The sequence below is a fragment of the Galeopterus variegatus genome, unplaced genomic scaffold (assembly GCF_000696425.1).
Source record: "Galeopterus variegatus unplaced genomic scaffold, G_variegatus-3.0.2 Scaffold82, whole genome shotgun sequence".
Lineage (NCBI taxonomy): Eukaryota > Metazoa > Chordata > Mammalia > Dermoptera > Cynocephalidae > Galeopterus > Galeopterus variegatus.
This window is the reverse complement of record NW_007726193.1, coordinates 130735-154051: the sequence shown is the minus strand read 5'-3', so window position 1 is coordinate 154051 and position 23317 is coordinate 130735. Positions and strand designations below refer to the sequence as shown.

The 23317-nt window shown below is 36.0% G+C and overlaps 1 protein-coding gene across 1 annotated transcript in view; it reads left to right on the top strand.

Moving 5' to 3' along the window:
• The window catches only part of SCML2 (sex comb on midleg-like 2 (Drosophila)), a 72655-nt gene extending 51030 nt beyond the window's left edge, over nucleotides 1–21625 (top strand). The window contains exons 9-13 of the mRNA XM_008579820.1: nucleotides 641–823; nucleotides 15214–15327; nucleotides 15978–16226; nucleotides 20077–20228; nucleotides 21307–21625. Of these exons, the coding sequence (XP_008578042.1) occupies nucleotides 641–823; nucleotides 15214–15327; nucleotides 15978–16226; nucleotides 20077–20228; nucleotides 21307–21435 (827 nt within the window). The 3' untranslated portion in view covers nucleotides 21436–21625. The remainder of the gene's footprint in view (nucleotides 1–640; nucleotides 824–15213; nucleotides 15328–15977; nucleotides 16227–20076; nucleotides 20229–21306) is intronic.
• Nucleotides 21626–23317: the final 1692 nt, after the last annotated feature.

Here is a 23317-nt window from a genome sequence, read left to right as displayed (position 1 = left end):
ACCTCGCTCAGCCAGTGAGCGGGAACCGGTCTGTATGTGGGATCCGAACCCTCGGCGGGAGCGCCGCTGCGCTCCCAAGCGGCGCACTGTAGCAGTGCACCACCGGGCCGGCCCCGGAAAGTTTACTTTCAAACTAGACAAATGATGTCAGAGTAATATTGTAAATTGAGGTAAAAAGGTATAGAGTTTTCCTTTTACATGCTGTGTTAAGCTTACTATATAGAGAGTACTTTGGTTGATAATTTAGTTTTTATAGAAAAAAAAAGACTATATAAGAAGCTCTTAAAAATGTGACTCAAGAAGTCATTAAGAGATAAGATACAGCTGGTGGCTTCTGTATTTGTGTGATTAGATACCACAACATTTATACCCATAGGATGTTTGGAATAGAAGGAAGTATTTTTATAGATCATTGGTTTTCTGTTGTTTACTTTATGAATATTTTTAAATGAGAATGTTTTTACCCATACAGCTTATTGTGTTTGAGAGGAACTTTCATAATTAAAGATTATTCCTTTATGAATTACAAAGTCCACAAATTTGATTTATAATACATGTCCTAAATTGGTGGAGGTTTATTAGTGTTGTATTTTTCATCTCTCTGTGAGGTGACTCTGATGTCTTTTTTTCCCCCTGATAGCCTCCTTTGATGGGGAAACTCATTCCGTCCAGCTCCCTCCAGTGAATAGTGCATCATTTGCTCTTCGCTTTCTTGAGACCTTGTGCCACAGCCTGCAGTGTGCTGACCTTTTGAGTAGCAAGCCTTTCAGCTCTTACAAGGGTAATACTCATAGCCCTGCAGAGAGTGATAAAAGTAAGTCAGGTGAGATAAAATGTAAATTTTTATACTATGCTTCTACTTTGTATTACATTTTATAATTAACTTGAGAATCTTTTGTAATTGAGAGTTTTTCCTTGTGTCCTCCTCAGAGTAAACACGTAAGCCACAGTGAACTAATTAGACATGTATAATGCATAGTTCTTTTTGTTCATTCGAGGTAGGAAAGTAATTTCTTGTTGTATTCATAACGAATTGGACAATCAAACCCAATGGGTTATGTTTGGCTTCTTTGTAACTAGCTCTCACAGTTATGCATTTTCTACCAGATTAAAGTGTGGCTTTTAAGTTATTGACCTTTATAATCCTAAGAAGTTAGCAAAGCATGTTGAGCCCATTGGCTATAAAGATGAAGATATTGTTACAGTCATCAAGAGATGTGATGACTGATCCTCAAAGCAAGAAAGCTCTTTGAGTTTTTCTGCTCTCTGAGGTGTTCTTTGGGAGAGATTTGTCTCTTTTCATCTGACTCATGAAAACTATGTTCTGTGGATTGTATGTGGGTCTTTTACGAGTAGCTGAACTTCTCAGGTATTATAGCACCATAGTTTTCTGGCCAGGTGCTGCTGATTCTGGGTATATAGAGTACCACCACAGACTGTCTCTTTAAGTCCAGGGATTCTAATTCACATTCCACTCAAGTGTGAAGTTTGTACATCTCTAGTTACTCTTTTTCTGGTCCTCCCTGTCACCCCCACTTTTCTTCATAAACTTTGTCACCTCTCCTTCAGTGAGGTCTCTCATATCCATCCCCACCTCTCCATTTCCTTTTCACTACCCTGCTTCACGAATCCTGTTTACTCCTCCTCTGGGTTAGTAAAGCTATCTCCTAACTGGAATCTTCTCTCCAGTTTCTCTGCTCTGGCGTAGCTGCCCAGTGAGTCCCAGGTATGACTCAGTGACATTCTTGCAAAAATACACATGGGAGGTGGTGAAATTGAAAGAGCCAGGTGTTATAGTTTGTCAGACCTGAGTTCCAGTGCTGACCGTGTAAGGGAGTAAAATCTGACAGGCCTAAATTTAATCCAAGTCCTGCTGTTAACTAGCTATGTGCCCATGGACAAAGTAGTGAGCTTCTCTGAGTCTCAACTTCCTTATCTGCAAAGTGGATACCTCTTGAGTTGTGAGACTGAGAGAAAGTATATGTAAACTCTTAGCCTGCATTAAGCCTGGCATGAAATAGGAACAATAAAAGGTAGCTGCCAGAAGTAGGGGGAGGAAGAGTGCAGATTCACGTTCTCATGTGACATTATCTTTTTTTCTCCTTCAGGAGAGGTAGGAGGTCTCCAAAAGTAGCAGGAAATTGGAAGATGGCTAGAAAGGGAATGGCCACCTATGTGTGGGGCGGTGTGTGTGTTTATTTGATAGGTTTTCTCTTTCTAAGTAATTTAGGGGAAAAAAATGAGTTACAGAAGTTGAGAGTACAGTTTCCTGATTTACACAAAACATTAAGAATGCCAATGATTTACGTAACCCCATTCTTTGAAGGATTTTTAAATAAAATTTAATTTTTCTTTTAAAATTGAGTCCAGAATGTTTGAATTTTCAGACTAATCAAATAACTAGAATAGGCAACTGTTTGAAAAAATACACCAAGTATATTAGTTTGTTTTTGTTACTTATAACAAAATACCTGGAACTGGGTGATTTGTAAGAAAATGGAATTTATTGCTTTTGGTTTCTGAGACTGGGAAGTCTAAAGTCCAGGGAACACATCTGGTGAAGGCCTTCCTTAGTGGTGGCTTCAGTGACACAGGGCATCACATTGCAAGATGGCAGAAGCAGAGAGAGAGACTCTCATGTGCTCTCCTTTTATATGGCCATGACCACCATTAAACCATCAACTTAATCACCTCTTCAAGGCTCTATCTTTCAATGATTGTATTAGGATTTCCCACCCTCAACAGTTAGGGTGGGGATTAAGCTTCTAATACATAAAACTTGGGGGACGTAATTCAGTCCTTATCATTGAGTAATCATAAATAATATTTTAAATTATTTAAGCTTTTATTAATTTTCTCTCATGGAAAGCTTAATTTATCCATTTGAAAATAAATGGCTCTGAATTGGTACTTTTATGTTAATTTTTCTTTCATCAGTTTGTAGTTAAAGAAGGTACATATAAATGTTATAAAGTTGATTCTTTCTAAGATTTTACGTCCAGTATCCCATTTCTCTTACATTTTCTGAATAAGTGACTCAAAAATGTTATTTTAAGGCAGAATGCTGCTCTTAGGAGACTGATTCTGACAAAAACAGTGTTTGCATATTTTAGCAGTAGTAATTTTTAAGAAATTTTACTGAAGTACAATATACACAGAGAAAAATGCAAATGGAATATAGCTTGATTAATTTTCAGAAAGTGAACTGTTTTAGTCCATTTTGTGTTGCTATAACAGAAATACCAGAGACTAGGTAATTTATAAGGAAAAAGAGGTTTGTTTGGCTTACGATTATGGGACAGCTGCATCTGGCATGGGCCTCAGGCTGCTTCTACTCATGATGGAAAGTGGCAGGCAGCCAGAGAGTACAAGCAGATCACATGGCGAGAGGGAGAGGAAGGGAGGAGGTGCCAGGGTCTTTTAAACAACCTGCTTTTCCGGGAGCTAATAGAGCAAGAACTCACTCATTAATCTCCCCTCCCCCAGGGAGAGCATTAAACCATTCATGAGTGATCTGCACCCATGACTCAATCAGTTTCCAACACTGCCACGTTGGGGATCAAATTTCCACATGAGTTTTGGAGGGGATAACGCATCCAAACTCCATCATGAACACACTTGTATAACTAGTCCTTGGTTGAAAAAGTAGATATTACCAGTATCCTAGCAGCACCCTGATGCGTCAAATCCCCTTCCCTTCACTATTTTTCCTCACTCCCCACAAGGGTAACTACTATCCTGACTTATACTACCATATATTAGTTTTACCTGGTTTTGAACTTTATAAAAAAGGAATTATACAGCATGTACTCTTTTGTGTCTAGCTCTTTTCTCTCATCATTATGTTTATAAGATTTATCTGTATTGCATCTAGTTAGATCATTCATTCTCATTGCTGTATAATATTCTGTTATGTAAATATGCCATTATGGTGTGTGTCCGTTTGAGTACCTTACATTCAGTACCCTTATGAATAGTGTTACTGTGAACATTCTAGTACATGTCTTTTGGTGAAATATGTATGCCTTTCTGTTCTTGTATCTGCTAGGAGTGGAATTCCTAGTTGATAAGAAATGCATAGATTCAGCTTTAGTAGATACTGCCAAACAGTTTTTCAAAGTGTTTGCCTTAATTTACTCTTCTACCAGCTGTCTGCTTTTTTTATATATAGATTCTCTGGTAAAATTTTCTACTCTTTGATCTTTTCTATTCTATCTGTTCCTCTGTTTTCTTGAATATAGTGATTAAAATTGTGGTATAGTCTTTGTCTACTGACACTAGTAGTTTTTCTCTCAATTATTGGTTATATAGTCTTCTTTGCATGTCTGCAATTTTTTATATGTTGGACATGTTTATAAAAGATCTGAAGAGGCTCCAGATTTCTACCTTAGAGGGTTTTCCTCTTTTCTCTTTTGGGTGGAAAAAGAGAAGGCTCATTCCAGTCAGAGATGAGCTGGTTTGGGACTGAATAGCGGTTTTAGTAAGATTCCGGCTCCTTCCTGTTCTTCAGGTGTTGTCCTCCTAGGCTTTTGATTCAGAGCCTGGCAGTCCTCTAGCTCCTCAACCCTGAAAGACTATGAGAAATTGTACTTCTGTCCTTCAGAAATTTGCAGCTTAGCTCCTTAGTCTTGTGCGTCATGTATTATCAAAATATGGCACATGTGTTGAGTGGTAGAGATCACTGTGTGTTTGAGCTAGACCCCTTCCCCTTGTGGGTCTTTATTTCTTAGGAATCACCACGAGACTGGGAGATTTCAGTGTGCCTTTTAAGAGTCTAGTTCCCCACCTTCATGTATAGCCCAGAACTCAGCACATGTCCCGTGGGGGAAAACCAGCTATGAGTGTGAGTTCCCAATTTGCCACTCTAGCTGTGTGGAGCTGCTAAATCTTTTTTTATTTATTTTTGCCTCAGCAGAGCCCTCTGCCTGGGTCAAGTTCTATTTTCAGTGCAGTGCCACAAATCAGCAAATTCCCATAGGAAAAAAAAAAAAATCGATGAAATCTTCAGTTTAGCTTAGAATAGGTCTTCCCTTTCTGGAATTTGATTTTTATTAGTTCCTGTGACTGCATTCCTCTTTGATGCCTTTCTTATAATAACTTTATTAAGATATAATTCACGTAACATAATTTTACCCTTTTGAAATAGACAATTCAGTGGTTTTTAGTATATTCACAGAGTTTTGCAATTGTCACCACTATCTAATTCCAGAACATTTTCATCACCCCTCAAAGAAATCTCATACTCATTAGCAGTCATTTCCTAATTTCTCCTCCCTCTAGCCTCTGGAAATCATTAATCTACTGTCTGTCTCTATGGATCTTCCTTTTTTGGACATTTCATATTTATGGAACCATGCAATATGTAGCTTTTTGTGTGTGCCTTCTTTTCCTTAGTATAATGTCTTTAAGGCTCATACATGTGGTCGCATGTATGAGTACTTCATTCCTTTTTATGGCTAAATAATATTCTGTTCTATGGATATATCACATTTTGTTTATTCTTCAATTGACAGATTTTTGGATTGTTTCTACTTTTTGGCTATTAGGAATACTGCTCCTATGAACATTTGTGTACACGTTTTTGTGTGGACATATATTATCTGTTCTCTTGGGTATAAACCTAGGAGTCGAATTGCTGGGTCACATGGTAACTCAGTGTTTAACTCTTTGAGAAACTGACAGACTTTTCTAAAGAGGCTTTACCGTTGTACATTCCAATCAACAGCGTGTGAGGGTTCCAGTTTCTCTACATCCTTGGCAACACTTATTATTATCTGTCTCTTTGATTATAGTCATCCTAGTGGATGTGAAATGGTATATTGTTGTGGTTTGATTTGCATTTCCATAATGGCTTACGTTAAGCATCTTTTCTTGTATCGGCCATTTATATATCTTTTTTGGAGAAATGTCTGTTCAAATCCTTTGCCCATTTTTAATTGGGTTCTTTGTCTTTATATTGTTAACTTGTAACGGTTCTTTTATATATTATGCTTTGCATATATTGTATGCCATTCTTTGGGTCATCTTTTCACTTTATTGGTAGTATCCTTTGAAGTAAAAAAGTTTTTAATTTTGATGAAGTCTAATTTATTCTTTCGTTGCTTGTGCTTTTGGTGTCATATCTAAGAAATTGCCTAATCCAAGTCCACAAAGATTTGCTCTTATGTTTTCTCCTAAGAATTTTATAATTTAGCTCTTACTTTTAGGTCATTGATCCATTTTGAGTTAATTTTTATATATGTTGTGAAGTAGGGGTCCAATTTCATTCTCTTGCATGTGGATATCCAGTTGTCCCAGCACCATTTTTTGAAAAGACTATTCTTTCCCTGTTGACTTGTCTTGACATCCTTGTTAAAAAAAACAACTGACTATAAATACGAAAGTACTTCAAAAAGGTCATGGAATGATTCGTACTTTTTAATTCTATTTTTCCATGAACTTTTTGAAGTACCTTCATATATGGGTTTATTTCTGGACTTTCAATTTTGTTTTATTGACTTGTATGTCTGTCCTCATAGACTTAATTACTATAGCTTTTTATATGAAGTTTTGTAACTGGGAAGTGTGAGACCTCTAGCTTTGTTCTCTCTTTTCAAGATTGTTTTGGCTATTTTGGGTCCCCTGCATTTCATATGAATTTTGGGATCAGCTTATCAATTTCCATCAAGAAGCCAGCTGGGATTTTAATAGGGATTTTGTTGAATCTGTAGATCAATTTGGGGAGTATTGCCAGCTTAACAATATTAAGTTTTCCAGCCCGTGAGCACGGGCTGTCCTTCCATTTATTTAGGTCTCTTTCAATTTATTTCAGTGATATCTTACAGTTTTCAGAGAACACATCTTGCAATCTTTTCAATAAATTTGTCCCTAAACATTTTATTCTTTTTTCATGCTACTGTAAATGGAATTATTTTCTTAATTTTATTTTCAGATTTTTCATTTCAGGTATATAGAAATACAATTGATTTTTGTATACCAATTTTGTATTCTGCAATCTTGCTGAATTTATTCTCAGGTTTTTTCTTGTGTGTGTGGATTCTTTAGGATTTTCTAAATATAAATTTGTGTCATTTGTGAATAGAGATAGTTTTTTCCTTCCAAATATGGATGCCTTTTATTTCTTTTTCTTGCCTATTGCCCTATCTAGAACCTTCAGTACAATGTTGAATAGAAGTAGTGAGAGTGGACATTTTTCTCTTGCTGCTGATCGTAGGAGAAAAGCCTGTAGTCTTTCACCATTAAGTATGATATTAGTGAGTTTTTCATGCATGCCGTTTATCAGATTGAAGAAGTTACCTTTTATTCTAAGCTTGTTAAGAGTTTTTATCATGAAAGGGTTTGGGGTTTTGTTCAAATGTTTTTTTCTATATCCATTGAGATGATCATGTGGTTTTTGTCCTTTATTAATATGGCATATTATATTGATTTTTCATATCTTAAATCAACCTTGCATATTTGGGATAAATCCCATTTGGTAATGGTGTATAATCCTTTTTTATATATTGCTGGATTCAGTTTGCTAGTATTTTGTTGAAGATTTTTTGCTTCTGCATTCATAAGGCATATTGATCCGTAGTTTCTTCCTTGTGATTTCTTTGTTTAGCTTTAGTATCAGGGTAATATTGGCTTCATAGACTAAGTTAGAAAGTGTTCTCTCCTTTTCTATTTTTTAAAAAGAGTTTGCAAAGGATTTTTGTTAATTCCTCTATAAATGTTTGGTAGAATTTACCTGTGAAGCCATCTGGGCCTGGCCTTTCCTTTGTGGGAAGTTTTCAGAATTTATTGATTTGGTATTTTTACCTACTTATAAGTCTTAAATTTAGTTTTCTATTTCTTTTTGATTCCATTTCAGTAGTTTGTGTGTTTCTAGGAATTTTTCCATTTCATCTCCGTTATCTAATTTGTTGGCATACAGTTATTCTTAGTATTCTCTCACATTTCTATTTATTTCTCTAAGATTTGGAGTAATGTCACCACTTTCATTTCTGATTTTAGTAATTTGAGTTTTCTGTCTTATTTTCTAGGTCATTATAACTAAAGCTTTGCCAGTTTTGTTTATCTTTTCAAAGAACCAACTTTTGGTTTCATTGGTTTTTCTTTATTGTTTTTCTATTCTCTATCCCATTTACTTCTGCTCTCAGCTATATTATTTCTTCCTTCTGTTTGCTTTGATTTGGTTTGCTCTTTTCTCATTTCTTAAGGTGGAAAGTTTAGATTACTGACTTGAGAGTTTTCTTCTTTTGTAATATAGGTGTTTAGAGCTATACATTTCCCTCTAAGCACAGATTTAGCTGCATCACATAAGTTTTGGTACGTTGTGTTTTTCTTTTCATCCATCTCTAATTATTTTCTAATTTTGTGATTTCTTCTTTAACTCATTGCTTTTTTATGACTTTGTTGTTTAATTTCCACTTATTTGTGAATTTTCCAGAGTTCTTTTTGTTACTGATTTGTAATTTTTCTTCATTGTGGTTGGAGAACATATTTTGTATGATTTCAGTACTTGTAAACTTATTAATTGGTTTATAATGCTGTTCAGTCTTCTATGTCTTTGATCTTTTTCATAGTTATTCTAGCCATTGCTGAAAGTGGAGTATTGAAATCTCCAACTATTTTTGTTGAAATGCCTATTTTTCCCTTCAATTCAGTCAGTTTTTTGCTTCATATAGTTTGTAGTTCTGTCGTTAAGTGCATACATTTATAATTGTTATGCCTTTCTGATGGATTGACCCTTTTAACATTATAAAAGGTTCTTTGTCTCTAGTAATAATTTTTGTCTTAAAGTACATTTTGTCTGATATTAGTGCAGCCATTCTAGTTTTTTGGGGTACTGTTTATATGGTATATTTTTTCAACCTTCTGCTTTCAACCTATTTGTGTATTTGAATCTTTCATTTACGTTTAATATAATTACTGATAAGATAGGATTTACATCTACCATTTTGCTATTTGTTTTCTGTATATCTTATATATTTTTTTGTCTCCTATTACTTCATTACTGCCTTCTTTTATGTTAAATAGTTTCTTGTATACCATTTTACTTCCACTGGGGTTCCTTTTACTATATTTTTTTAGTCTTTTTTCTTTAGTAGTTGCCCTGAGGATTACAGTTAAAATCTTAAAACAATCTAGTTTGGATTATAACCATCTTAATTTGAATATTATGCAAAAACTTTGCTCCAGTATAGTTCTATTTTCTCCCCCTTCTTTGTGCTATTATTGTTATACAAGTTAGACCTTTAAATGTTATAAGCTCAATGACACGATTTTATAATTATTGCTTTATGTAGTTGTCTTTTAAGTGAGAAAGGAGAAAAGGGTTACAACCAGAAGTACATTTACTGGTGCTCTTTATTTTCTTCGTGTGGATTTGAGTTACTGTCTAACATCCTTTCATGTCAGCCTGAAGGAGTCTCTTTAGTATTTCTTGTAAGGTAGCTCTGTTAGTGAGGAATTGTCTCAGTTTCTGCTTATCTGGGAATTTCTTATCTTTGTTATTTTTGAATGGTAGTTTTGCTGGATGTACAGTTCTTCATTGACAATCTTTTTGTATCATCACTTTGAAAACTTCCTTTTGCCTTCTGTTTTCTGATGAGCAGTCAGCTGCTAATCTTACTGACAATCCCTTGTGTGTGATGATTTGCTTTTCCTTTACTGATTTCAAGTTTGTCTCTGTCTTCTGCTTTTGACAGTTTGTGTTTTTTTTTCTAAGTGTGGATCTGTTTGTGTTTGTCTAGTTGGACATTTGAGCTTTTTTGGATGTGCAGATTAATGTTTTTCATCAAATTCGGGAAGCTTTTTGCCATTACTTCTTCAAATATTTTTCCTGCTCCTTTCTTTCTCTCCTGAGATTTCTGAGATTCTCCCATTTTGTTTATTTTCATATGCTTGATGGTTTCCACAGGTCTCTGAGGGTTTATTTGTTTTTCCTCATTCTCTTTTCTTTCTGTTTCTCAGACTGTGTAATCTCAATTGATCTTTCTTTACATCCGTTGGTTCTTTCTCCTACCAATTCAAACCTGCTGTTGAGCCCCTCTAGAGAATTTTTAAATTTCATTTATTGGATTTTCAACTCCTGAATTTCTATTTGGTTCTTTTTTATACTTTCTCTTTATTCTCTATTTGGTGAGATATTTTTCTTATACTTTCCTTTAGTTCTTTAGACATGATTTTCTTTTTTTTAGTTCTTTGAACATAGTTATAAGTGATTTTTTTAAAAGTCTTTGTCTAGTAGGTCCAATGTCTGGGATTCCTCTGGGATTTTCTGTTGATTGACTTTTTTTCCTCTGTATGGGCCATACTTTTTTGTTTCTTTGCATGTCTCTTTTTGTTATTGTTGTTCTTGAAAAATGGACATTTTTAAATAATGTGGCAATTCTGGAAATCAGATTCCTTCTTCCTCCTTAGGGTTTGTTGTTGTTGCTGGTGCTGCTTATTTAGTGAATTGCCTGGATTAATTACATAAAGTCTGTATTCTTTGTCACGTGGTCACTGAGGTCTCCTCATTTAGCTTAGTGGTCAGCTAATGATTGGATAGGGATTTTCTTAAATGCTTGGAACCAATATGTCTTCCATCCTTCATCAAGGGATTCCTTATGTGTGTTGGGACATAACTTCAGTGCTCCAAGAGTTAATTTGTAAGTCTGCTTTGTGCAGAACCTCAAGGTCAGCCAGAGATGAAAGATTAGGGTCTTCTCAGGTCTTTTTCATGGGTATGTACACAACCCTGCACATGCATGTGGCCTTCTAGATTCCCAGGAATATGTCAGTGCTTTCTCAAGTTCCCTAATGGATATCTCATTACCCAGTTTTTCCTTATAAACTCTTTGGTCAGCCTCTTGTTAGCTCCAACTGGTAATGCTGCATCAGGTAGCTGCAAAGTTAAGCAGTTTAACACTGTTTTTCCCCCAATAGATGCCCTGGAGATAGGGTGGTTCACACGGAGCAAGCTCTGATTCAGCTCAAATAAGGACAAGCCCTGAGAAGGAGATTTTCAGTGGGCTGCATGACTGGTCAAATAGTGACAATTCTCTGGGCTTTTGGAGAGCTCCAAACTCATTGTGTCCCCTCCAGTGACTGCTAGGCTGCAGTTTTTCACACCTACTATAGTTGTGAAACTGTTGATTTTCAAGGCTACTGTGAAAATGGGGTGAAGGGAATTATATTACATCAAGATAGAAGGGCACAGAATTTGATTCTTTATGAGACTTAACCATTCTTTTTGAATAAACACTCTTTGGTTATGGCAAGCCTTTAATTCATTTCCAGAGGTTTGAGAAAGTTGTTTTTGACAGTTTTTGCCAGTGTTTTTAAACGTTTTTATGAAGGAGTGGGTTTTTTAAGGTCTTTTATCCAGTCATCCTGGAAGAACCTCTCTGTGATGACTTTTAAAGTACTTTCGTAGTTATCTCTGTAGGAATACTTTCCTGCCTCAGATTACTATACTACCCAGAAGCAGAAGTGAAGAGTTATTGTTTCAGCCTCAGATAGTAGACCATAACTTAGACTAAGTCTACTTAGACTTAATAGACCACTAACTTCATAAACTTTTCATAAAGAAAACATTAATATATTACAAATAAAAGATAAGACTTTTTTTTCTTTAGAAACTAAGACCATAAATTTAATTTTAGGTTAACGGCCTGCCAGAAAAAGGAAAAAGAAAGCAATTATAAGCCTTTAATTCCTAGTAGGTCTCCTTCACCTTTTTTTTTTTTTATTAATAACTTATTCTTTTAAAAATAAATTAATAGAAAGTATGTTTTCTGACCACAGTAACAGAAGGAAATTTAGAAAACTCACAAATGTGTGGAAATTAAACAACACTCCTTGAAATAAACAATGGGTAAAAAAGAAAAATCACAGGGAATTAGAGAGTATGTTGTGAGATAAAGATCAAAGTGAGATATATCAAAATTTATAGGATGCAGGGTTCATGTGATGCTTAGAGAAAAATCTATACTTGTAAACACCTATATTAAAAATAAGAAAAATCTTGGGCTGGACGGTTAGCTCAGTTAGTTACAGCCAGGGTTATAACATCAAGGTCAAGGGTTCGAATCCTCTTAGCAGTCAGCCACCAAAACCAAAACAAAATAGTCTGGTGAGGATTCTAGGGTTCTTGGTCATAAAAGAAATGTTATTTTAAAAATAAATAAATAAATAAATAAATAAATAAATAAATAAATAAATAAATAAATAAGAAAAATCTCAAATCAGTAATGTAAACTTCTACTTAAGAAAATAGAAAAAGAAGAGAAAACTAAACCAAAAGCAAGTATAAGTAAGAAATAACAAAGATTACAACAGGAATATATGAAATAGGGAATTAAAAAACAACAGAGAAAATCAACAAAACCAAAAGTTGATTCTTTAAAAAAATCAACAAAATTTGGAAACCTTTGTATAGACTGACCAGGAAAATGGAGAGGAGACCAGGGGCATTGTTACATCATCACTATGGCTTTTTGTGGTGGTAAGATTTAGTTTCTTTCTCTTTCTAGTTTGCATTTTTGTTCTACCAGTGGGTTTTGCTCTTTCTTGTGTATTCATGGTAGTGATTATTGTTTTTCAGATTCCAGATATTGGACTTCTTGAGGATTTCTTGTAAGGCTGGTTGTGTGGTGGTGAACTCCCACAGCTTTTGTTTGTCTGGAAAATACGCTATTTCCCCCTCATTTCTGAAGGATTGCTTTGCTGGGTATAGTATTCCTGGCTGGCAGTTTTTTTCTTTTAGTAGTTTGAATATATCATCCCATTTTCTTCCAGCCTGTAGAAGTCTGCTAGGGGCTCCCTTATAGGTGACTTGACACTTTTCTCTTACTTCTTTTAAGATTCTCTCTTTGTCTTTGAGCTTTGCCAGTTTGACTATAATGTGTCTTGGAGAGGATCTTTTTGGATTGAATGTGTTTGGGGATCTTTGAGCCTCCTGGATCTGAAGGTCCGTGTCTCTCCCTATACCTGGGGAATTTTCTGTTATTTTGGTGAATAGGGTTTCCATGCCTTTTCCTTTCTCTTCCCCTTCTGGAACACCCATGATTCGAATGTTTGTGCACTTAAGGTTGTCTGCTAGCTGTCTTAGATTTTCTTCATTTTTTAAAATTCTCTTTTCCTTTTTTTTGTACACTTGGGTTATTTTGAAAAGACTATCTTCAAGATCAGAAATTCTTCTCCTTGTTCTAGCCTGCCGCTTAAGCTATTTTGCTGAGTGAATCTTTCAGTTCCATGAGTTCTGCTCCATTCTTTTTTAAGGTATTAATCTGTTTGTAAATTTCCTCCTTCATATCCAGGATTTTTTTGTCTTGTTTCATTATGTTGTCTAACTGAGTCTTCTCACGTCTCAGTGAGTTTCCTTAAGATTGTTGCTTGGAATTCCTTTTCAGTCATTTCAAGGGTTTCCTGCTCTATAGGGTCTGGTATTTGAGAATTACTGTATTCTTTTGGTGGTGTCATATTTTCTTGGTTTTTAGTATTTCTAGTATCTCTACGTTGATGTCTAGTCATCTGGTAGAGCAGTTGCTTCTTCTGTTACTGTGGAGTGGGCTTTAAGGAGAGAGACGTCCTCTTCTTTTTCTCTGCTGGTGACTCTCCATGTGTCAATGCAGTTGGGTGTCTGGTGGGCTGCCTGCATGGTGGCTGTAGCCATGGCTGCTGCTGTTGTGTTGAGCTGCTTTTTCGGCAGCTGTGGCTGTGGTGGGCTACCCACGTAGAGTGGTGTTTTCAGTGTGCTCTCTTTCCTGCTTCTGGGCAGGGGTGCTGTCCTCAGCTCCTGCCTAAGACCCTGGGCGTGCTCTCTTGCCTGCTTCCAGGTGGAGGGGACTGTGGCCCTCGGCTCTTTGCCCAGGACCCCAGACGTGCTCGCTTGCCTGCTTCTGGGCGGAGGGGGCTGCAGCCCTTGGCTCCTTGCCTTGGCCCCCAGGCATGCTCTCTTATCATGCTCTCTGGGCTGAGCAAGATAAGACTTTTTCTAATCTTGCTAAGATCCTGAGGTAAACAAATATTTATAGAAAACTATACTTCAGTTGTAGAATTTTCTATATCATTAAATGAAATCAAAAGAACCTAATTATTTCATTCTTTACAATTTAAATGCCTAAAATAATTGCAGAAATATTTGTCATGCACTGAAATATGTTTTGCCTGTTGGATCTGTAGTCCATGATTAAAATGAAAACTCAAATGGTCAGAGCTCTTTTAAACTCATTGGAATCAATCAGTGACTGGATTGCTAAAGGTTACTTGTCATATGATTTTGAGAGGCATGCCTGGCCATCAGCCAATATTTTGAACCAGATAAGTTTGACTTTTGCACTTCCTCATGGCAATTTTTCCTCCCTTTTGAGGTCTATTATCAGACTTTTTAGATTTCTATTATACCTTATTTGTTCTTTTAGTTGGAGATTAAACCAAGATATTGGTTAATGCTTAGAGTGTAATTGATAATTTTTTTTTTCCTTTTTTTTGTCTTTTTTCATGTCCGGCAACGGATCGCAACCCTCAGTGTCGCGCCCGTACCGGACTGGGACCGGCAACGGGATCGCAACCCTCAGTGCTGCGCCCGCACCTCGCTCAGCCAGTGAGCGGGAACCGGTCTGTACTTGGGATCCGAACCCTCGGTGGGAGCGCCACCGTGCTCCCAAGCGGCGCACTGTAGCAGTGCGCCACCGGGCCGGCCCCTAATTGATAATTTTTAAGGTGTTTTTACTTTCAGGATCATGCTTTAAGGAGTGTCCGTTAGGTAGAAGTGCATTTGGTTGAATGATAAGTAAGCAGTAAAATCGTTGTAAGGGTAGTCCTAGGTCAGGATTATTGTCTACAAAATGGGATGTTCGTTGTGTGTATCTTCTCTTTATCTTCTTAACTTATAACTCTTCTTGCACATGGGAACAATTTTTCCAGGGATTTTAAGACATGTTATAATGGGTTGCCTCACTGCCTGCCTGAGGTACTTACAGAAATCTTTTGACCCCAGAGTAAATGAAGCCTAGACATAGTCCTTCTGGAAATGTTTTTATCTCTTGAATGTTATTTCAGTAGAAATATTTAACAGAATAAAACAAACACATGTTATTCATGAACAATCAAATAATTGACAAATTGTTGATGTTATAGTAGGCAAATGATTTAGAAACAGAAGTATTTCATGCTGATGATACAAAAATGCTTGAGGATATTAAGTAGTTATAACAGATACCTTAATTTTTTTGAAAACAGTAAAGGAAGAGATAACAGAAGACATAAGCATCAAACGACCTCCTCAGCAACCTCTACCTTATGTTGTTCCTCTCTCTCCTAAGCTGCCCAAAATAATAGTGCATGCCTCTGAAGGTAAATAGCATTTACACGTCCCAAGATTGGGAAGAAAAGTTTCTCTTCCACCACTTACATATATTCTTGGGGTGGTGGTATTGGGGGGTAGGAAGGTGTATTTGCCCAAATAAGTTTGTCAATTAGGGTACTACTTTGGCAGCTTTGTGTACCACTTCATTCCCTTCAGAAGTGCACAGCTGTCATTTCTCCTCAGATTAAAAAAAAAAAAATTGTAATAACCCTTTTCATTCAGCTTTATATTGCTAAAAAAAAAAAACCCTAGTACCTTTCCCTAGTGAAAGTGTTAACTGTCCAAGTAGTAAGCAAATGTTAGAAACCAACTGTGTGATCATATTATAACCCATAGTTGTGAAGAACTGCATTCCTAAAAATGAATGCTTTAGTGAGGTGGTCAAGACTGGCAAGGGGATAGTAAGTTACCATGAGAAATATAGGTGATGTCATAGAATCAATTTGGGTTTCAGGACTGTGTCCATCACTGTAAATGCCAATGAGGGGATGGTCACATACTTTGTGATAGAGGCTTGCAGTTCAGTATAGTGTGTGTTAAGTGAACTGTTGTTTGCAATGAGGAGCTTTTTGACCTTTTAATAGTATTTGAGCTATAAGTCTGTTGAAGATAACCTCCTTTGTCTTTTTCCTTATAGAAGGGCCATTGTCTCCTGAGGGAAATGGCATTCCCAAAGAGGAAAAGCTTTCTGAAGATTCCAAGAGCTCTTCACTAAATTCAGGAAATTCTTCAGATCCTGCCTGTAGAAATCCTACATACACTTCAGTCTCCAGGGATTTTTCTCAAAATGTACCGGGCACCTCAAGTTCAGCACTAGTTGGGAGCAAATCATCTACTAAGAGCAGTTACCATGAAGTTAAATTCCAAATGCAAAGGAAAAGTGAAGGTATATTCAGAAACAGTTATTCTCAACCAATGTGTTTGTCTTTCCCCTTGAGGTTTCCATGCCCAACAGTATCCTCTGAGAGTATATCACATCGGAGAAAATGTCAAAATTGGGGAAGCCCAGTCCTCACCTTCATATCAGTGTAAGGGCCAAACTATTATGGATGCTCCAGTCATCATGTCTGTGGGGATCTGGATCACCACCCATGTCCCTGATAGACTTTTCAGATTAGTAGTTCTGGAGCAGTTGCAATTTATCATTTCCTGGGGTTGCTGTCTGGACTCACAAACCTCCCATAACTCTGAGGCCTGGAAAGATGCACTCCCTCTCCTTCCTGGTATACTTTCTTCTTTGTCTCTCTTGAGACCTTTCCTGGCCCTAGCCTGTGTATGGCTCCTGGATCTGGGCACTGACATCCTATTGCTACAGCCACACCACTTCCCCACTCTCCACATCCTCTGTCATTCCCTCAAACTCACCAAGAAGACATGACATGTAAATGGGGGGCATTCTGTTGCCATTTGGAAAGAGTCAGAACAGCCTTTCATGTGCAAAGATGGCTGCTACTATTAAGGATTATGGGTGTGGGAGAGTGAAGGTGGGAATAAGTGTTTCATCCTTTTGCTTCAGGTAGGCATCTAGGCAAGGTTGAGTGAAGGAAGTGGGAACCAAGTAACTCTCTTGCCTTTTGTCATGGATGTTATCTATGGGCAATTGCACTGTGCACAGACTGTGACATATTTAATGTCACCCCCCCCACCCCCTGGTGGAGATTGTCTCTGCTTCTAGAGTGACATTGTTTGCAGAGAGTCTAAAGATATATTTACTCCATAAAGCGTCATATACCCTGAATTTTTAAGTATTTTCACAAAGTATGAGCTTTTGAAGACAGGCCTTCTCGGTAAAACCCTCGGTAGAGGGTTACTTCTAATGCTGAATATCTCACTTCCAAATGTATGCCTAATGCTACTGTGCCAAAGTAGCCTGTTTTGGGACGCCTAGCTTCTGGTCTTTCTAGATGCAGAAAGACTAATAGTAATAACATTACTTTCTAGTAATTTACTTAATAGTAATAGCAATTATTATCACTATCATTATCAGACATTCGGTACCAGTCACATAATATTTTATATGGCCTTATACATTATATCATTACAATAATTCCTTGAGATGTAGGTGCTGGTAAACATTTTCAGGTGAGAAATCCGAGAAGTCATTTGGCTAAGTTTCCTCAGCTACAAAGTTAGCTGGGCCAGTCCTTGAACCCAGACATTCTGGCTTTAGGGCTGTACTCTTAACTGCTGTGCTGCCTGCATCTCCAGGGGACAGGTAAGCATTTCACTAGGAAACTGTCTAGGGGTGTCATTACTATTATTCTTTAAGGTGTTGGAACTGTTACTTAAAGCTGAGTCTACCCTGGACAGTCAGTAATTCTCACACAACCTCCCGTCCTGCCCTGCCCTGTTATTTGAATGAAGAAAATTGCTGACCTTTATTTTAGGAAAGAAATCCAATAACATTGTTGGGGAGGAAATCAAATCACTTCCATTATATTTATTTCATAAATATTTATTGATATTCCAGTATATCTAAGAAAGAGCCTTTTAGGAGAAAAGCATGGCTGGACTTTGATTATTTTTCACATGATTAGTTTGTTTTATATAATTATTTGAATAAAGCAAGTAATGTAATGTTTTGCCACCATCTCTGTTTTTAAGATATGAGCCAGTTAAATTATGTTTCTATAATGGACTAAAAATAGAAAATCTTAGTTATTTTTTAATATAAAATTATAGTTTTATCAGAAATCATCTTTACGTATCACTTATCTGTAATAATTTGTAAAACTAGTTATATGTTATTCAAGACATAAATATGCTTGATTCTGATGACAGAAACCAGAAATCCCAGAAAAATGTCAGTTAATTTAGAGGTATGATTAGCTTTGCCAATAATTTTTTAGTGTTAAATTGCATCTTTATTGAGTTAAGGGAGATGGTGTTTCTGTCTAACTTGTCAGAATGCCGTAGGCACATCATGATCTACACCATCACCAGTTCTACTTGGGTTGACACAGCCTAGCAAAATTTCTTTGTAGATACAATCAACGTTTTTTCTCTCTGACAAGTGGAGTGGAAGATATATTTTAGTATACAGTTTTTTGTTTGTTTGTTTTTGGCACCCGGCCATTTCAGGGATTCAAACCCTTGACCTTGGTGTTATTAACACCATGCTCTAACCAATTGAACTAACTGGCCAGCCCTAGTATGGAGTTCTTATTTTACATCAAAGTTGTGATGTTGGAAAGAACAGAAATAAAATTCAGAGCTTCTTTTATCTTCTGTTTTTCTTAATACTTTACCTGGGTAAATACTCAAAATGCTCCTAAAATGGCCATAGCCCAGATTGTAGGAAAGAAAGGATATGCTTTGGCTAATACACACACACACACACACACACACACACACACAACCCACAAAAAAACAACAAAAAAAACCCCATACAAGATTATTTCATGCTATTACTAGGCCATCTCTTAGGATTACTTTAGTAAGAAAAACATTAAACCATAATGGGCTGTTATTTCATGGAGCACACAGTGGAACAATTTGGAAAGAACTTGCAGATAATAGACCCAATGGGAAGCATCATCTTGACCGGTCTCTCTACTTTTTACAACACAGTCCCACTTCTTACAACATGGTCATATTCATTTCCTAGTACAAATTTCCATTTTAAAAAATGGTGAACTCAAATTCAGGCAGAGAACCCACATTTTACACTTAACCAAAATGATAACAGAAGCAAGACATATTGCTTCTAAGATTGTTCTGGAAGCATTCATCCTGTGTCTTTTATAAACAAACACCGTAACTGCTTCTAATATCCCCAGTACACACAGATCAACTTTCTAAGTTAAAATTATATCTTTCAATCTTCCTAATTACAAAACCTATTTCATTTATCACACACTTACTTGAGGGAGTCGAGTGCTCTGGTTGAGTAAATGAATACTTGTTAGGACACAAATTTCTGCACAGCTTAGTGAACAGCACAGCTAAAACCTTTTGAAGTATGAGCACTTAAATTTTTTCATTCTCAGATATTTCTTTTCTAAACATATAAACTTTCAACCAGAATATGTTACTATGCAATTAAACACAGAAAAGGATTAAATGAAGTGTTAAAGTTATTTCTGACCTAGCTCAGCAGAAAATAACCTTGTTTCCTTCAAAATTCAGATAAGCATTTAAGCCATGAGAGACAGGAATCTGAAGAGTAAAGTGATACTAAAAATATCTATTGAATACATGGAAGAGATTTGGTAAAAGAACTTCTTTGGTTCTCAAAGATAATGGGGTTATTGAAATTTGTTGATTAAAGGGAACAAATTTAAGCTATTACTAACCTATAAATCTGGGGAATTTTCATTGTATTTAGCTAATAAAAGAAACCTAATCTAGACAAATTCATTGAGATACTTAAAGAAAGTAATAGGTTAGGTTAGATTAACCTAATTTAACCCAAGTAGCAGATCTTTTGCTGTATTTGCCTGTGGCCATAGAGGCCTTGGATTGCTCAGTCTGTTTTATGATCTTTGAAACTTTAAGGTAACTTCTGAAGCTGCTTTTGTTGTTTGGGGGAGGTCAGATGGGACGCTCTTGTGCAGCCATCCTTAGATCATCTTTATACAGGCTTTCACTAGATTTTGCAGTTGGAGTCTTGAGTTCTTGCTGGGGTACTTAACAGAAGGTTCCAAGAATGAGACCGTTACTTCCTACCTAACATCTCTTCTTTCAGGATAATGATCAGGTCGAGTATGATTTGTCTTTTTTCCCCCCCATTGAAGCTCCAAGTTATATAGCTGTACCTGACCCCAGTGTCCTGAAACAAGGCTTCTCTAAGGACCCTTCAACCTGGTCTGTGGATGAAGTGATACAGTTTATGAAACATACAGATCCTCAGATATCAGGCCCCCTCGCCGACCTCTTCAGGCAACATGTAACGTATCTTTTGATCCGGTTTTCCTGCCGTAATGCCTTTGAATGACCTCTGTGCAGGCCTTTCAGTTGGATACTGAGTGGTGTGGATGGTGGGGGAACCCTATCAACTGATTTTTCCATATGTGAGAAAGGTTAGATCCTTAAATGGTAGGTTAATGATCTGTTCTTTAAATGGGTATCCAAGTACCTAACATACTAAATGGCCTCAAGTTCTCAAGAGATGATTCAGCTTCGCTACTCTCAGGTGTACCTCCCTTTTGTGATGACAGATAGGAGGATCCTCCCCCTGACACCTGCTCCCGGCTTGGCCCCAGGACCATGAGTAGGAGGGAGTTGACCACAAGCTATATCAGGCTGGCCTTCTTGTTTTGATACCCAATGAATCCAGCAATTGCATAAGATTAACTGCAGCTTTATTTTAAACAGGAACTCATGAATACTAAGTAGTATGCTTCCATGACATAAATTGGTTAATTAAGGTAATAAAGAATTTTAGGAGAATGCCTTGTGACTTAATAAACAATATTTTCATAGTGTTTTCTAACAAATCAAATTAGTAATCTAATACTTGATGTATCTTTTTCAGTATTGCAAGAAAATCAGTAATTCATTTCAGCATCTAACGAGTTTCAGGCAACTGATTAGCTTTGAACATAAAGACAACACTGTATAGCAGCACATTTACAGTTTGCATTGATGTTGACATATTCCTTCCCCTTCTCAGAAAGTCGATGACCGTCTGAAATTCATTTCTACCATTCATAGTTTTTGACCCTTTGTCATAAATATGTAATATTTTATTCAGTACACAGTTTTTAAAATCAGAGTTTGATACTTGGGACATTTTTCAAAGATACTAGGTTAATTTCCTCTTTCTTAAAATTTGAAGTAAATTTACTAATTATCAAATGATGCTTCACTGTATGAACTATATTTTTAATAGTTTTCAGGAAATAAATGCATATTCAGAGAATATGTATCTGGAATGTACAGCTGCTCTCTAATTTACACGTTCTTATGTATAAGTAATGACAAAATATGAAAGCATTATTATTATAATTTCCTTCTCTCTGTAGGAGATCGATGGGAAGGCCCTGCTACTACTCAAGAGTGATGTGATGATGAAATATATGGGTCTGAAGCTGGGGCCAGCATTAAAGCTATGTTACTACATTGAAAAACTTAAAGAAGGAAAATATAATTGAAAAAAATTGTAAGTTTAGATTGGACATAATTCTCAGGTGTTCTAATATTTTAATTTAAAAGTATTTTTCTTCTCAGCAGTTTTTGTTTTGTAGGTTTCCATAAAAATGTTTTACCAGAATTGTACTATGGTAACAGTTCAGCCTACTTTAAAAACCATTTAATGTGTTAGTATTAGCATATTCAAATTGGCAGTTAGTTCTTTATGTCTTTTTACTATTTTCATTGCACAGTTTACAGAAATACTTCATACAGTAAACAGAGAAAAACTTTTGATTTTGGTTAACCTTTATGTCTAGAACCAAAACAGCTAAATCCCAAAGGGAAAAACATCAGGGATTGACAACTTCTATAATTAAATCCATGAGAATTTTTCCTCAGAAGAGAATTTAAAGGTGCACCTGTAGGTATCCTCTCTTTCTCATATATTTTATCTGATACTGCAGTGTTCTGTTCATGTTCTACCAGTTTCCAGAAAGGGAATAGCCATATAAATTACTTCCCTTTCTTTTAAAATTTCTCTATATGTTGTATTTGTTCATATTTAAAGGAAAAAGAGCAAACTTTATAAACTTTCATAAAGTGTTTTTATGAGTTTTTGATAAATTTTAAAAATTGTAGTATAGAATGATCATTTTATGCAGGAGGTATTTATACAACAAGGGTGGTTTGGATGGAGTCTGGTTAGATTTTGTTCAATTAAATACCTATTAGTTTAAAACTTCATATTTTTGCTAAGCTTGGACATTTAACTAGGCATTCATTTCTCATATCTCTATATGAAGATACCTGTGTCCACATTTCTAAGATATATATTTTATTATATGTGTTTATTCCTCATATGGATACTTTACCATATTTATATATTATTCTATACCTAAAGGTATACACAAAAGTAAATCTTTTTTGTTTTGAATTTAATATGGCACTTTGCACTGCCACGGAGGTAACGAGGAACTATGTATATAGTTAGATGTTTTTATTCCGTAAAAAATACTGCATCGTTTACTATCACCAGTACCTCTCAGCTTACTCTTCAGGGGATAAGAAACAATCCATAGATTGGTTTCCATACAGGGAAATTCTCTGTCCTATGCAATGTTCTAATTAATTTGCTTAGTTCTGAGCCATTTATTCTGCTACATTTGTAAAGATACATTAGTTCTGACTTACTGTTTGGGGCTTTATTTTATAACTTAGAACTTTCAAGGGGAAATGGTGCTATATGTTCATTGTTATTACTTTGTGTAACTTTGGTGTAATGTTTATAAGCTATGAGAATCAATTATAAAAGTATTAGCCATTTGTTGTAAATGCCAATAAAATGTTCACCAGGGGCAAGAATGTACATTTTCTTTTTAGAAAGCCAAATGTACTTTAGACATGAATGCACCTATTGAAAGGATGGCTTCATCTGTGTTATTCCTTATATGTTAGAAGACGAGATTCTTAAACTTAGTCTTGTTTCACATTGTTTGAAGATGCTGTGCCCAACTGAACAGTCCTCAGGTGTTTGTATAAATACTATGTTTTTCTGTTTTCTGATTTTAAAATATAATAAAGTTAAATAACTGCAACAATTAATGTCAGAGCCTCAGATTTGATTTTACTTAACTTCCCTTTATTACATTAATGCATGAATTAGTTAAAGTTTAAAAAAAGTCACTTATATCAAATACTAGAGTTTTAAAACCTGCCCGGATTCTACTGGTAAACAGATGCCTAAGAGCAAAGGGCTGATCTCTTACAGGGGCCTTGAACGTGACCCCAGTGGGCCCATAAGCAATTAAATCGATGAGCTTTATCTGTGCTCCAAAGATTTGTTACTTCAAATATTACGGATTATGTGAACATGCTAGAAAATGCTAGTTCCCCCCCAGATAC